Source organism: Acanthopagrus latus, chromosome 19 (assembly GCF_904848185.1).
Source record: "Acanthopagrus latus isolate v.2019 chromosome 19, fAcaLat1.1, whole genome shotgun sequence".
NCBI classification, from domain to species: Eukaryota; Metazoa; Chordata; class Actinopteri; order Spariformes; family Sparidae; genus Acanthopagrus; species Acanthopagrus latus.
The window spans coordinates 20162567-20178882 of record NC_051057.1 but is presented as its reverse complement, the minus strand read 5'-3'; the positions used below and the strand labels follow the sequence as shown (position 1 = coordinate 20178882).

The window sequence follows — 16316 nt, the reverse complement described above, 5'->3', positions numbered from 1 at the left end:
AATGTGTCCACGATCACATTTGTTGTTGCCATTTTGTCCTTCGGTTAATTGATTTGTCGATCAACGGAAAAGTAATCTTGATGGTTGTTAGTTTGTCGCCGACCTCCTCGAGTCCCAAGTGATTGGAAAAAGTCACCATGTGTGGAAGTGTCGAATGTGATGTGGATACATGCAGTTGTAGGTTTGAACTCTGCAGAGTTCAAATGAGACTGAAGTGGAAAAAATTGCTGCCCGAGGACGAGATTTAGCTCAAACTGCATCCCTTCTTTAGTGTGGATATTTAGCTACAGTATCTTTGTATTAAGTGCATTAAATTATGCAGTTTCTCAGGAAAAGTTGGCATCCCAGTGGGCCTTTGTTGATAAGTGGAATAATGAGAAAGGCAGTTAAGTGGGTAAAGTACATTTGTCTTGTTCAGTGGCGTCTGATTGACAAACAACCCACGATTAGACGTGTTCCCAGCTGTGCTGAAGAGGACGACGTTTGTTTTTTTGTTTTTTAAAAAAAAATGGAAATAGGAAAAAAATAACCTGTTTCTATTCCATCAGATTTTTCCAGCAGTTTCTGACATCATTTCGAATGATACAATTAATTGAATTAACATGACCTGGATCAGGATAAGCAGCGTGAAATAGACGGATTAACCCATTAATAAGGATTTATTAATTTAAGTTTATTCATGCATTTGCTAAAATCAGAGTCCATGATGAGATGATGGGCTCGTTGAAAAAAGCCTCCTGCACACTCGTTCTGGAAACACAAGAAAAAAAACACATATTTAAGAGAAAAAAAAGTAATATTAAGTCATGAAATTGCAAGAAACAAACATCAGAAATGTTCTGAGTTTGAAATAAAAACTTCCAAGTGGAAAACTTGGAGAAATATTATTTTTCTTCCTGTTTATTTCTCTTTTTATTTATTCCCTTGAAATTATGTACTAAAATCTAATACAAACAGCACCGTCCTTGACTATATTTAAAGATAACTTCATTGTTATTATACATGTAAATGTCCTAAATCTGAAAAAAATCTAAAAACTGTATTTTATTTACAGAACATTAATGTGATTTACGAGTTAGTATCTGTCACTATACAGTATTTTGTGACGCCCCCTGCTGCGAAAAAATTATTATTGATTATTATTTTAACATGTATTCAATATATTTCCTCAGACTTTTTAGGTATTTATGTGTGTAAAAGTCATCTCATGGCTGCAGTCATGTACAAAACAATAAAACAAATAACATCACTATCTGTGTGTTAAATATTTGAAACTTTTAGGAATTAATTTTTAATTTGTATTACTTTTTAATACCTTCTGAGGCCACTGAAGACACCCTGCTATATCAGAAATTCTCCTAAAAAATATTACTGGAGATAAAGCTTCTCAAACACAGCAACAGAGTTAAATGTAATCCATTACTTCCAGTAGTTACTGACCAATATCTGCTCATGAATACGCATCACTCTGTTCAGTCAGTCTGTGCAGAGATACTGTGTCACTTACAGGCCTCATAAAACACAAATGAATCTCTCAGGTTGGCAGGACTGACGTGAAAACACAACTGAGACGTCTCGTTTCACCGTCTGCCTTCGAGACAGAATCCACTTCGCTTGTTAATTCCCTAATGAAGCATCATCCGCCCCGCTGCAAATCACCCAGGCTGCATCAGAGCTACTGTACCGTGCGGTCGGAGACTGTTAGCGGAGATTGTAATCAAGCCTCATCAGGTCACTGGAATAAGATCTTTCCTCATGAAGTCACAGAGGAGTCTTCCCTCTTCTCACTTTCTCTCTCAGCTGCAGGATGACTGAGAGTAAAAGTTATGTAATATCTGAGAGACAGACAGAGGATTTAGTTTCAGTCTTTTTTGTATTTGTGCGCTTTTTCAAAAAGCGGCATAAATAGAAGCAGGAAGCGTCGACTGGAGAATAAATCAGGTTAACAACCCAGGTGCCAGAATGAATGTTGGCAGTGTGTCTGTAAACTACAAATATGTTAAGTTTAGTTGTCTATGTTAGGTTGTGGTTAGGGTTTAGGCACAAAAACCACTCGGTTAGGATCCGGAGAAGATTATATTTTGTCTTAAAATATCTGTTTTAGTCGCCATGAACCCATCTGGAGATGTCACAAGGTTTTGTTAAGTACACCTGGTTTGGTGTCCTTGAAAAATACCCAGTGGCTTCACATTTTATTTAAAAAGCTGGAACGCAGTCTCGAACTGTGGTCATTGGCTTGGCAGCCTGTGCAACTGTAACTCCACCATCATCCTCCTTAAATCCATGTAATGTGAACGACATGACATTTGTTGTAGAAAGGTCAACATGGTACCTAAGACACGTACTAATGTGGTCTGCAGACGTTAATTGGCAATTTTTTAAAAATCTTTTTTGCCGACAAGTCGACTGGTGAGAAAACGCTCAGAAAACAGTCAAAATGAAGCACGATTGAATCTAGAAATTTAAACACATTAGTGTTATTTGAAACTGTCAAAATGTAATAAACTGAAAGTATTTTTGGTGCCGGCGTGCGAGAGCGGCAACGTTTAATTGACAAGATGACTGATGTCACTCGTGACAAATAAAGAACTTGAACTCCTCCGGGACGAATCCAGCTGAGGAAAAATCAGGTTTCACTGATCCCATAGAAGAAGTTATCCTGGTTTCTTGTATGTTGGATGTGCTCTTCGTATGCTGTGCAGCATCTAGATAATACTTCAAGAAATGGCCTGATGTGGTACAAGAGTTCCTGCGGTTGGATATTAAACAAGAAAGATAAGAGAGGTAGAAAGTTACAGAGTGAGAGGGACAGAGGGAGAATAAGGAAGAGGGTCATTCAGATTTAGAAAGGCAGAAAGAAAGAGTTGAGGGGAAAGAGTGGGATGAGGTGGAACAGCAGGGGACAAGGACAGACGATTAGCTCCCGCGCTGACTCAGACTTTGGACATTCGGTCACCGTAAATCCATTCAGCACTGCTAAGAAGTTGGATGACGAGGAATCAGGCCTCAGGTGAAAGAAACATTAAAATGCAAGGTGGAGAATCAAAGTGGGCGACGTTTGAATCAAAGCCAACATTAGAGGACTAATACGTGTCCCTGCATCCCCGCCAGGCTCAGAGTGACGACCGTGCAATAATTACAGGGAACGAACGGAAAATCGACCACTGTGAGGAGGAAGCTGCCGAGCGCTCCCGTTAAACAATCCACGAGAGTTATTTATCCATGATTGTGTAATCCGCCAGTAATTTCAACACAGATTCTGTTTGCTCCTCCCGCAGATGTTCAGTCAAAAAGCCATCAGCGGTTTGTTGGCGACACGGCAATTACACAATGGTGTGAAAACAGGGATTTGTTGTGTTGAGATCACTAATGTGGTGATCACAAGATCAACAGTTACGTGAAGAGAGAGCTTGTTATTTCACATTTAGGATCACAAGAAATATATTTTACAGTGGTAGTCTAACTATTCAGGTTTGTTGGCGCAGCAGCACGTAATTAAGGTGCAGCCAATAGACCAATATGGAAATGATTGTGAACAGGACACGAGGAAATTGGGATTTCAAACATTTAAAAAGGAAACCGCTACTGTAAATCTCAGGTTAGATTTAAGCACCGTTATAGATACTGGTGCTCCGTAGTATTGATGTAATTTGTCCACTATACACCAACCCTGATGTCCACGCGACACTCCGTAACGTGTTTTGTTTTAATTGAGAGACCCCAGGTGGCAGATGTTATATATTGTGCATGTGAAAATACAGCATATAATTAAAAATGTGTTGTATCAAAACATGCATAAATCCTTGGAGTTTATAAATCTGCTCATAAGGACATTTATTGGCTTAAATGTCTTGTTTTTCTTCCGTATTTCTTTAAAAGTCAGTTGTAATCAGCATAATGAAAACTCCCGCGTGATTTGACGTTGTATTATTTTCTCACAGTATGCTAACGAAGCATCTGTTTGAGTCTCACCGGCGTGCATTGGTAAAGAACGGAGAGAGGCTCTTACGCCCTCTTCATCTACCTGCAAACACACACAGGTTTACGCCGACTCACTTACACAATATAATTTCCATTGATTCTCAAGACATCTTTGTCGTTGCTCTCGACCCATCGTGCGCCCACGGCCGCCCGCAGCCCCCTTACCTGCACCGCCACACCCAAGTCGGCCAATCAGAAACCATCACTATACATGGAAGTGCCATGATTGTCCCCTAATCAAAGTCTCTGTCCCTATGCAACTCAGAGGTAAAGTGCCCCTGAAGCAGCACTTCGGGCCGTTCCTGCTGATTAGCCCTGATTTTTACACTGAGTCACCTCAGCAACAATTCACTGCAACAGGACACAGTCATCGATTAAACTATTAACACGTCGAGAAAGAACCACATGTGGCCGTCCTCCGTCTTCCCTCCCACACAAATCAGTGATTCTGTGCGTGTTTGACTTGATGTTTCAAACAGGCTGTCAGCCACAGACCGCCGAGGGTGTGAGGATAAAATCGGATCTACAGCAAGGATACAGATTCTCGTTGCAGAGGCTCACTGTTTGATCCACTCGACTTACTTTTACAAAATTCTTTATTTTGCATAAAAAGTAGTTTGCTTTTCCCAGTTTTCTCACTTCATTAGAGCTACAACATCGAGAGTCATCTCTTGGGCAAAATGATAAAATATGATGCATCCAGGTGCTCAGAGAAACTTTAACGCATCCGTGGATCGGAAGTGGAAGTAAATTAACTAAATCTTAAAGTGTGGAGTTTTACAAAAACAGAAAAACAAATGTCAGCTTCTCAAAACACATCAATTGGCCACAAATACCAGTTTTTGAACTAATTTTGGTGAATACTGATATTTAGTTTGTTTTATTTTAACACTATAGGCACTAAAGTGCAAACAAAATGAGTTAAAAGAAGTAAACGTGACACTGCTGCAGTCAGGTTGATAAACAGGAGTGAAGATAAATATCCTTTTGAATCCCAGAAGTTTAAAGATAATCTCCAAACAGTTTTCTTAAACAGCTCTAGATGAGACATGAATTGGTTGTGAGTCTGGGTGTTACATCTTCCAGAAGCTCTGATCAGCTGAGCTATGACGTCCTTATAGTTTGATTATTTGATTGAGTGAATAGCAGGCGGCAAGTTTGATGATTTTCACCACTGATTCATCTGAAAATATCAAATCATTTTACAATCAAGAAAAAAGCAGGATATTTTCACATTTAAGAACCTGGTCCCTTAAAATACTTGTGTTTTTTTTTTTTTTTTTGCTTGACAATTCGTCTCTGTTGTTCTGAGAAAACGCGAGTTGGCCACAAATACCAGTTTATACAACATATTTAGTGACCACTGCTGTGTGGACACATAATACAGAGAAATGAGGAAAAGGAAGCAAACATGGACAGAAAGATTGTCTGAAACAAACACACACGGGCATGAGTTGGAAGAAATTGTGCTTATTCGGTGTTGCTATAAGAAGAAGGAGGTCCAGAGGGAATAACAGGAAGTCCCTTTGTGGAATTCAGACTGTCAGCTGGTGAACGCCGCTGCTGTCCAAGCGTAAAAACCACTTCAGTGATGAGACAACAAGCAGAAAATTGACTTCACTGTGGATGCAAAAGCAGCTCGATCACTATCACCCAGTTAAAGAGAAGATGCTTCTGTTTTTGGGACAAACGGCTCCTTAAAAGCTTAAGTGTTGATTAGATTTACAGGATCTTATCGCTCATTTACTGCCACGTTTCGTTTGTGACCGACCACGTGTCTGTGCTTCCCCCTCAGGCCTCGTCTCCATGATCTCCCTCGCCGTCCTGTCCTACGAGCGTTACTGCACCATGATGTCGCCCAATGTCGCCGACGGCAGGGAGTACCGCCCGGTGCTGGGAGGGATCTGCTTCTCCTGGCTCTACTCTGTGGCCTGGACCGTACCTCCGCTGCTGGGCTGGAGCAGATACGGGCCCGAGGGTCCCGGCACCACCTGCTCGGTGGACTGGAAGAGCCAGACGCCGAACAATATCTCCTACGTCGTCTGCCTGTTCACCTTCTGCCTGGTGCTGCCGTTCTGCGTCATCCTCTACTCCTACGGCAAGCTGCTGTACACCATCAGACAGGTGAGACGATGCGGGAGTAAACGAGGGACTAGAGGAAACATAATGCGGGCTCTGTTATGAGATGGTTTAAAGGAAGATAGATTTGAGATAAGAAAGCAGAGAGAAAGCATCTTGACACGTGCTTCAAGCGCACACCAGCAGCCTCACGCCCCCTTATCTAGAGACACGAGATCCACTGGATAACAGATCCACCACTGTATGAAAAACCTTCAGCTAGTCTGAATGTTCAATCAGGGATGTTGACAAGCGAGGGGGAGGGAATATGAATTCATACATTTCAAAGGAGCTGAGAAATGAAGCCAGGCATCAGCTGATCTAAAAATCTCTCCGATCAGGTTTGACATCTCGACAAAGTCGTTTATTAAAGCTGCCAACACCAATCTATTCTCTTTTCTCTTTGCTCCCTCTCTGGCTGGCGGTGATGCACCGAGAGGCCAAACGGACACCATGAGATTTTTTTTTTTATTATTATTTGCTGAATGTAATTTACACGTCAATGCAGGAAGATTGGGAACAAGAGTGGCTGAGACACGATTGAATATCTGGATGGCGGCTGGAATACAAATCGTGGCAAATTGCCCCTGAACTGGTAAAGATATCGTGTCAGCCTCCGTCATGTAGTCCTAAGAAATCTTCGTTTTGGCCAGACGAGGAGGTTTTTAAACTATAATGGAAGCTGAAGGGATGAGAGGTGAAAGATTGAGAGATGTTTGTAGTAGACGGCGTGGCTTCACAATCAGTAGTGTAAGTTTTGGTTCAGGTTTGATTTCCCTCTTTGTTTCTCCTCTCAGCTGCCTCAAAAGTTGACTGGATCAAACTTCTGTTTGAAGAAGAAGAAGTAGGGAGAGAAAGTGGATAGAAAGCTGATCTGAGCTTGGACGAGGAGTCAGTGCAGCCTGATTTAAGATCCCCAAAAAAATACATCATGATATTCGTGTTCTTGTTAAGCACAGGTGGATGAAGTCAGCGAGTGAGACTGATGACTGAATTATAAAAAGCATCTCTATAGATTTGGATCTGTGAACTTGTTCTGTACCTGCTGGACTTCGCTTTATAGATATATATATATATATATTTTTGCATCATGCCTGATTTAAAATGTGACCTTGGTTCATGCGAGCAAGGCTACATTTTAGTGTGAACACGTATTCAACATAGTGATGAAACAGTTTCTTCACCCAGCACGTTAATATTCCTGTTGGACCAAACATCACCGAGTCGAAGTGGAGAAAGATGAAGCGTGACCTGTGAATCTGTTGCAGACGACTGGACCTCACAGCAAAACAGGAAACTGTCATTTCAGTTTCACTGTACGCTTGTTTTGTGTTTTTTCCACTGTTGTGCTTTCCCTCCTTCTCCACACCTGCACTGATCTCCTTCATAAGCTCCGTCCCTCCGTTCCAAAAGTGTTTTTCCGTTCATTACCCTCCCCCGTGTTTCTCCGCCTGCCTCCACCTGCACATCATCCGCTCGTTAGATTCGTTTGTATTTAAGTCCGGTCTTTCTTTCGGTCTTTGCCGAGTCATCTGTAGAGTTTGCCTGCTCCAGCTGTTGATCCTGATATCCCACATCTGTCTGCCGCCTCGCGCATGTCGTTCCACCTCCTTCCATCTCAAACTCAAATTATACGTCAAGGTTTTGCAGGCTGTGTGCTAAGGTTTCACGTTTGAGTACATCGCTCCTGAAAAGTTTGGAATTACCTGCCACATGAACTTGATCTGGTAGTCAGATGGTTGAGGCTCTAAATGTTTGAATTGTCTCGTACATGTAGAGCAAAACACCGATCGGTGGTTCAAACAGACTGACAGATGAAAAGGCACACAGACCCAATGAGAATATAAGAAATCGGCAGTGCTGTAAGTGATACTGTGGACTTAAAATCATTTATTAATTCTTCTTTTGGGGTCAGAACTGTTTCAGATACAAATAACACATCTGACGTCTGAATTATTCGGTTTCATCTCTGTTGAAAATACTGAGGGAAAGAGGAAAACATCAAAATAACAGCCAGTGAACTGTGATTAATAGGTAGAATAAAGACAAAATAAACTGATTTAAAAATGTGCGTCCACTCACACAATGTTGATCTGTTTAGTAACACGTCACAGTTTTCATTATTACCTCGTCAATAATGTAAACGTGTATTTTTTTAGCATAAATTCAAACTCAGATTTGTATTTTAATATTTATAATATTAACGAGGTAATAATACAATCTTATAAATATTTAATCTTAACTGAATAAACAAGCTGTTCTCAGAGGAAATTAAGGCACCAGAACACTGTTTGAAGCTAAAAGGGTGGCAGGGTCCGCCACATGTAAACAAAGTAAAACAAAATGAAACTGTGTTGTTCTTTCAGGTCAGTTTGCATATTCAGTTTTTGTCAGTGAAAATCTTTATCTTGTGTTCCCTGAACCTACACGGTGCAAGCTGAAAATAGCAGGTATTACGCAGCGGGAGACGAGAGCAGCAGGTTTTGTCTCACCGGCTGGTGTTAATGACAGGATTATTGACAACTGTCTTCATTTAAACTCCGCCGAGGAGCTTCATTAAAGCTCGCGGCTGCAGAACCTTCCACACCCACCGTCAGCTGATCACAGGGGAGACAAACTCGGCTTTTGGCCTTGTGTGACTGTTAAATACCTGCCGCCAAATGTATGAACCTCTGTGTATGTATCTGGTGTACGTACGTCTGTTCCCACGCGTCTTCTCTTCATACATCTCTAACATCCGTTCACGCAGAAAACTCGAGCACGATCTGTGTGACCATCCCCAGGATTTACTGTAAATAGCTTTAAACACCCCCCCGATTACCTGTTTTGCATATAAAAGGGCCAGAATTTAGCTTAGTGTTGGGGAGAAATGTTAGAGAAGCAGATGAAGAACAGAAAGTGTGAACTTTTAAGTAATGATTGATCAAACTGACAGAAGAAAAAGACTATCATCAGGTGGAGTCTTTAGGTTCTGGCTTTAGCAGCAAAATGGAGCGGGTGAAATGACAGAAAGTGACAGAAAATGTGAACGTTGGAGTTCAGAGCCCCGAGCTTTGATGGAGGTTAAGAAAAAAAAAGAAAGAAAAAAAGTGGTCTGATTTCAAGCGAGAGGCCAAGAAGTGCTTCTCTGCACACAATGCGATGGTGACCCGCTTGATGAGCGGTCGTCATCACAGGCCAGAAAATAAGTACGGTCCTTGAAAAACTCGTTCTGGCCTAAATTGCACATCGGCAGCGTCCTCTCGCAACTCAAAGCAGCTATTGTGTCACGAGGCACAGCCATTACTCACAGCTACAGCCTTTATATATATCGTCGTGTACACCTGAAGGATTCTTATTCCCGTATTACAAAGGAAAATAATCAGTACTGATGTTTCAAAGTCATGTATTCAACTGTAGGTGAGTTCCTGGCTTTTAAACTCTTGTGTGGGAGTGTCCTTACAGAGTCATTAAGGACACGTGTGAGCTCTGAGTTCCAGAGACCTTAGGTGAGCCCAGGTGTGAATATTCAGGGCTCATCTAACCTTAGCAACCTACGTGGAGGCCGGTTGAGTCAACGAATCACACGCGTCCTTTAACAACTCTGTAAGGAAACTCCCACACAGAGCTTAAAAGCCTGCGACTCCCCTCTGCTTAGCTACAGCTAAAGAAGCCTCTTGGATGAGAGCTGAAACATCTTCAAGTAACAGAAACAAGTCCAGTTGCCTGCGATACAGCGCTACGTATCATGTATTTACTTAACAACTCGTGCATCACACAATAATGTGTGTGTTTGTGTATGTATGACTTCAGTCCCTGTTCTTCTGAAAGTGTAGCTTCTTGTTTTTGCCTGATAATAAATTATCATTTTTGGGGGTTTTTTTGTGGATCTACATGCAAACAGAGTGTATCTAAGAATTAAGGCTCTCCTCAGTGTTTGGTTGCGCGTTGTGTGTCTTCCCCTGGTTAAATGTGTTTGTTCACGGCCATGAATCTCCGTGAGACCTGGATGTTGACGGGTTCATGCCGCTGGCACCAGAATTTAATTTGCCACACCATTTGCTGGTTCATGTGCCGGTGCCTCTCTGGGTCTCTGCATCCTGCCGTCACACAGAAAGCAGTTTCTCGATTAAACAGTGACGAATATGTTGAAAATAAGTGAGTCGTTTGGTTGCAGAGCTCAAGACGCTACTTGGTTCTTTGGCTTTTGCTCAAAATTAAACTGCTGCTGCTGCTTTACAGACTCTTATTATGTTTGTTTTACTCGTTTTTATATTGTTCTGGGATTTTATCTTGACGTCTGTGGGTTTACACATGATTTTATTTAGTGTGTTCTGTTATTTTCTTTGGCTTTGAAAGATTCTTTGCTCAACTCATGTTGTTTTTAAACTGATACATTTGACTTGACTTAATAGAAAAGAAAGTGTGGGGTAGATTGAAATGACCTCAGTGTCGCAAAATGGAAAAGAAGATTACACAAATGGTTGGAGGACTTCTTGCTTTTCTCCTCTCCATATTTGCTGACCCATTTTTCATTGCCCTCTCCTGATTTCCTCCCGGGATCACGATTCTCCTGTATTTCTTCATACACGCTTTCCTCGTTTTTTAGATATCATAACCTGTTTCGGGCATTTTACATTGAATGAGAGCTGCACAGAAAAGTGGAGAGGAGATTTTCAGAGGTCCAGAAGAGAAGGATTCCTTTTTCTTATGGAAAGTTTTGAAGGAAAGAGGCATTTTGTCAAATCTGCTGTGTCAACATTTCTGTTAATCACAGAGGTCCGGCTGTATCAATTATGATCAAGATTGGTTGGGGGCAAAATCTTCCCCATTTTTTAGCTTGGATGGATGGATGGATGGATGGATGGATGGATGGATGGAAAGTAGGTATTAAGCTAAACAAAGATGGTAAACCTGCTCAACATCAGCCTGTCAGCATTGCCGCGTATCTTTTGAAATCGGTACTACGTGGCAAAAGAAAATGGAAAAAGAGCTGAAATATTCTGTTGGGCCTACAACAACCATAATGCACTGCATCTCACCAGACCAATGGGGGCGGGTGCATTGTTTTTGGCTAACTGTGCATTTATGTGCAGTCGGAATAATCAGAAAAACTAGGAAATGTTGCAGAGTTGAAACAAGTTGACGTCATAAGAGACTTAAACATGGTCGACAAAAGTAAAGATTTTGTTGATGGTAAGAAACTTTTACCAAGTCAAGTCATTGTATCATTTCCTTCGCTCTTTCTTGTCGCTAGAATAACGGAAACAGCTGTCAAGGTGTTGTTTAAACACTCTGAGTGATAAAATGCAAAAAGGTTGTCGTCCTTGTTGCTCCACCATTGAACACACCGAAGTCGGAAAAACATGATCCCAACTCGAGAAATGGCAAATTAGAGCCTCGGTAGAGCCAATATCATTTGGAGAGGCGAATAACAGGATAATGATTCATATCAGATCAGCACCGTTTTACAGTTTGCTCAGACTTTTTTTAGCCTCCATGTTCAGGAAGAATACGCCGACCAATTCCAGTTCATGATCTTTTCTCCATTGCAGTGAAGCAATGTGCTAGAACACGTTTCTGAAACAGTCGTAGTAACAACACTCTTGTACGAGCTATTCACAGCACTGTGTAGTTTAGACAGTTTGACGTCAGATGGTTTTGGGTCACAGTCTAATCATCTTCCAACCACTTCAAGGGAAAAAACAATCTGTCAGGGACTTCCTGGAAGACTTTCATGCGATCCAACAAAGATTATTAGAGAGAACAAAGCATCAGCTTCGCTCAAAAAAGAAAATGGTGATTTAAGCTGACAGAACAGTCACTTCCTGCAGTGTGGAAGACGATAAGTGAAAGTTCTTATGCACGACGCCGTTTCTCGTTAGCGATCGAACCAGACACCTGAAATTAATTTGGGCAATTTTCTCATTTGAGACGGGCTCGTTTGTTCATTTGACAAATCCACATCTGCCGCAATTTGTCATTAAACGCCTTTTTAGATCAGCGGAAGAGGAACAGGGAGGGAGAGAAAGTCGCTCCTCAGACCTCAGTTATTTAGCCGATGACGCGTTCGGAATTAATTAAAAGTGAAGAAAACAGAGCCAGATGTAGTGAGAAGTCTCTCAGCATCCGGCTCCCTGTCAGTGTCGGATTAAGACGGTGGCATGTACTGTATGTTGATGGATCCCTGTGGGCGTAGAGAGAAGACGAGATAGAGGAGTAAACAGAGAAGGGATGGTTGAGAGACGAGACGACCGTGGAAGAGTCATGGCTGTGATTTTTTTTTTTTTCCTTATCAGGCAGGAAGCCAGACACTTACTTTCCCCTCAATTTGTTTTTTTTTTTTTAATGCAGACCTTGATATTGTCGACAACAAGTCACAGCAGCCTCACTTTCCTTTTTATTAGTATTCATAGTTGAGGTTGATGAGTGTTCACGTGTTTTCTGTGGACCTGATGGACAGGAGAATACTCTTTATAATGCCACACTGACCTAAAAGTAACATAATTTCCTTAATAAACACCATTTATATGTAATTCTGATTAGATAGATAGATACATTATCAATACAAGTAATGCAAACTCTCTGAAGGACAGCTCGACCAGCCATTTCTGTGCAAATCCAACTGAACTTCACGTCATATTAATATAATTCAGACAATGTAGAATCAGTAGGTTTTGTCCGAGCTGTTCCTGAACGCACCACAAAGATGTTTGATTGTTGAGTCTCATTCCCAGGACGCCATTTTGGGTTCGTAAAGCAGCAACAAAGTGAGAAAATAAGGGGGCTGCCGGCTGTCTGTTTCCATCTTGTTACATCTTTTTACATCCGTCATGTGTCATATACATTAATGAACTGAGTCTTGTGATGTTTGGAAGGCGGCCTGCAGTGACACAAAATAGAAGCAATCAACAGTTCCCAACAAATGTGTCAAACTAAAGTAACAAGCCTATTCTGAACATGTTGTAGAAAGTTCCAATGAAGGGAGTAAAAGAAATAAGTTCAGCTCCAAACTATAAACTACTGAAGTACTGGTGACCAGGTACTTGTACTTGTGACTTCCCACCTCTGTCAATTATAAGCCTTTACTCAAAGATGCATGGAGTTTATTTGGGGAAATGCGGCGAGACAGTGAGAACCAACGACAGCAGGAATCACAGAAACTCAACAGATGACTCGACAATGATCGAACAAAAGTCTTAAACAGATACAAGACAAGCTTGGAGGGGAAGACTGGACTCATGAGGAAAACAAGAAAACACACAAAACAAACTCAAGACTCACGTTCATCCGGGGGACAAAAAAACACAACTTCAAATTGACGCTAATGGGAAACTGTTTGCTAACTTCATAGCCATCCCAGCTAACATATAAAGGTGTGAACTCTTACTGTAGTCTATTGATTCACTGGATTCTGAGTAAACCAGTTCAGTGACATTTCTCTTGGCCGCATCAAACGAACTGCTGAGCTGCTGAGAATAAACAGATATTACTGCAGCTCTGGTGTCACGTGCTGATGACACAGAGGGAAGGTTGGGAAAGCTGATTTTCTCGGTTGATAAAGCATCATTTTTGCAGAGTCGTCAGCGAGCCTGAAGGCAGACAGATAACTGCTTTTGTCTCACGTGTTTAGTTTTGTCATTCGCAGCTTTCTAAGAGTTTTAGTCATTGCGCGACATGCAGAAGTCATAGCATATCTGCAAAAAACACTTCATGTTTTTATTATATCAACCAAAATCACCCAACTCATAATTGGCTCAACTCGTTAAAACAACATGTTGCCAGAATCTGAAAACAAGAATCAGACGGTTAACAACTCCAGCTTTATGAGCAGATAACAATCCTGATTGTTTCCGCGGGTTTGTTGTGATGTGATGATTTTCTAATCTGTCGGTGTGCGAAGATCGTTTGGCAAAAACGGCTAATTAACGTCAAACGTGTTTCTACGGAAGAAAAGGAAAGAGACAAGAGGAAAAACGCTCAAGGTGATCAAGATCGGCATCAGAGAGAGTCAGGAGAGTGTGTTTGATTCTGCTCGGCTGTGTGTGTTTGCCCTGCGAGTGTGTGTGTGTGTGTGTGTGTGTGTGTGTGTACTGTGTCTCAGCAGACCAGGTGTAAGATTACCTGGGAGGAGAATAAACCCCTGCTTACACAGCATGCGTTTTTCCTCACTTGCAGGGCAAACACACACACACACACTGAAACTCATTCCCAGAGTTTTGCAGGATGCGATTTAATCTCGCGCGCGTGTGTGTGTGTGTGTGTGTGTGTGTGTGTGTATACTGTATATTGAAACCTGACACTGTACAAGAGCAAGAAACATAGTGGAGAGGCAAGATTTTTCAGGCTTCAGCAGTTTTTCCCTCTTAGTGTGAGCTTTATTTGATTTTATTTGGTACTCATAGTCGTTTTTATTGTTATTAGAAAATAATAATCCTGCCGTATTTCTCCGTCTGAATGATGTGATTTGTTTCCTTATTTCATGTCGCGGTTTCAGACTAATGGCTTGTATCTGTAAGTGATTACATGTGCAGGAGTGCTTGTAATACAACAGCAACACTGTCTCAAACGCTCCATTATAGCATTTATATAGTGTCGTATCAAAAGAGTAAATAAAAAAATCCCAGATACAGATATTTTAGTGATAAAGGTGTAAAAACCCAAAGGCTAGCTTCAAATGCTACGTTGCTACAAGTGAATTATAAACCGTCTCACACTTTTGCAAACAGGTAATGAAATAAAGAGATTCAAAGAACGACTCTCTCTGAAGCCCCGAGGACTTCAACAAATCCAAAACTTGGCAGACTCGCCGTGCAAGTTCCGCTCAAGCCGATCAAGCTTTCGAGCAGTCGTCTCTGGACGCCACGTTTCATTTTACCTGTACATCACCTGAGGGGCTGAGAAGCAGCTGATAACTGTGAAGGTCTACTTTTCTGACAACACCATTGAGTTTATATTGACACCGTCCCTCATCCTGGGACTTTCGCTCCTGTCTCCGTCCGTCCCTCCGGTTTACACCAATCTTGGTTTATAGCTGACTTCAGCAACAGCAGCTACTTTATGCTATCTTGCTCTCTCTCAGATGGACAAAGTGGCAGAATCCATTAAAAAAAAAACATGTATAAAGTGAAAGAAAGTGAAGATTTTTATGCTGCCAAGATTCACAGTTTCTAATGATGTTGATGCACCGCAAAAACTTCTCCTCAACAGCAGCTTGGATTTAATAAACGTCTATAATCTTCACCGTGTCTGGAGTCTCCCGGGCGGCTCTGGGGCTCCTCCGTCTGTTTGGTCAATATGAGGCAGAGATTTAAGATTCAGGATGGACTTCCAGCCTCTGCTTCTGCACAGCAATGTACACATTTTGTCTCTGTTGTCCTTCCCTTCAGTATGATGGATAATCTCGCCTCTACAGGCCTTGTTGTTTAGCATTACTGCACATGAAGGCTGAATAGGACATTTGCCCGTTGGTAAAAGTGGGCAACCATACTAAAGTTTTACAAAATATGTTTGTAAGTACATCTTAAATTACATTAGTTTGATGATAACAACATAAGGCTAGCTCGTAGGTCTGAGTTACACTACATTACTTTTGTCTTTTGCATCAATACGAAGTCAGACAGTGGAGACTACAGTTACAGACTCTGTAACAGGAGTCACATTTACAGCGCGACCAGAGTAACGAGAGCTGAACAAAAAGCCGACGCCTGAAAAAACGATTTGTTGTCAAAGCAAAAAGCAAAAGGGCTTGTTTGGCAATTAATCAGATTCATTCCACACCATGCTTTGGTCATCTGGCCTTCATCAGATATTATTATTTTAGTCTTGGTAAACCAAAATATAAAGCGCTAGCAGTAATCTGAGCGCTTCCTGCAGGCTACTGAGGTTGAGGCTCAGAGTTCAGAGCTTTTGCTGCACGAGGTAAAACGTAGCCGTCATAAAAACTTGGATTTTGAGGCAGAAGAAGTTCTGTAGACGTCTGTAAATGAAGTTGAAAAGATTTGACGTCTTGAGCAGAATATAGAGAATATAGAGCTATTAAACATTAAAAATCCCTTCCAGTGTTTTTTTTTTTTTATATATATATATAAAGCTAAGCAAAATTCAAAAGTCAAACAATCTCGCTAAGGAAAGCGGCTCCTCTAACGATCATAAAAAACATGTTTGTTTAATCTGTACAGAAGCCAAAAAAGTAAAAATGTCTTTGCGTCAATGCTACGATAAGCTAATCTAATCGC

The 16316-nt window shown here is 41.3% G+C and overlaps 1 protein-coding gene across 2 annotated transcripts in view; it reads left to right on the top strand.

Annotated features, from left to right (window-relative positions):
* tmtopsb (teleost multiple tissue opsin b) overlaps window positions 1-16316 on the top strand; it is a 45714-nt gene that overhangs the window by 17378 nt on the left and 12020 nt on the right. For both annotated transcript variants that reach the window (XM_037078334.1, XM_037078333.1), the window contains exon 2: window positions 5777-6105. In XM_037078334.1, the coding sequence (XP_036934229.1) occupies window positions 5777-6105 (329 nt within the window). The remainder of the gene's footprint in view (window positions 1-5776; window positions 6106-16316) is intronic.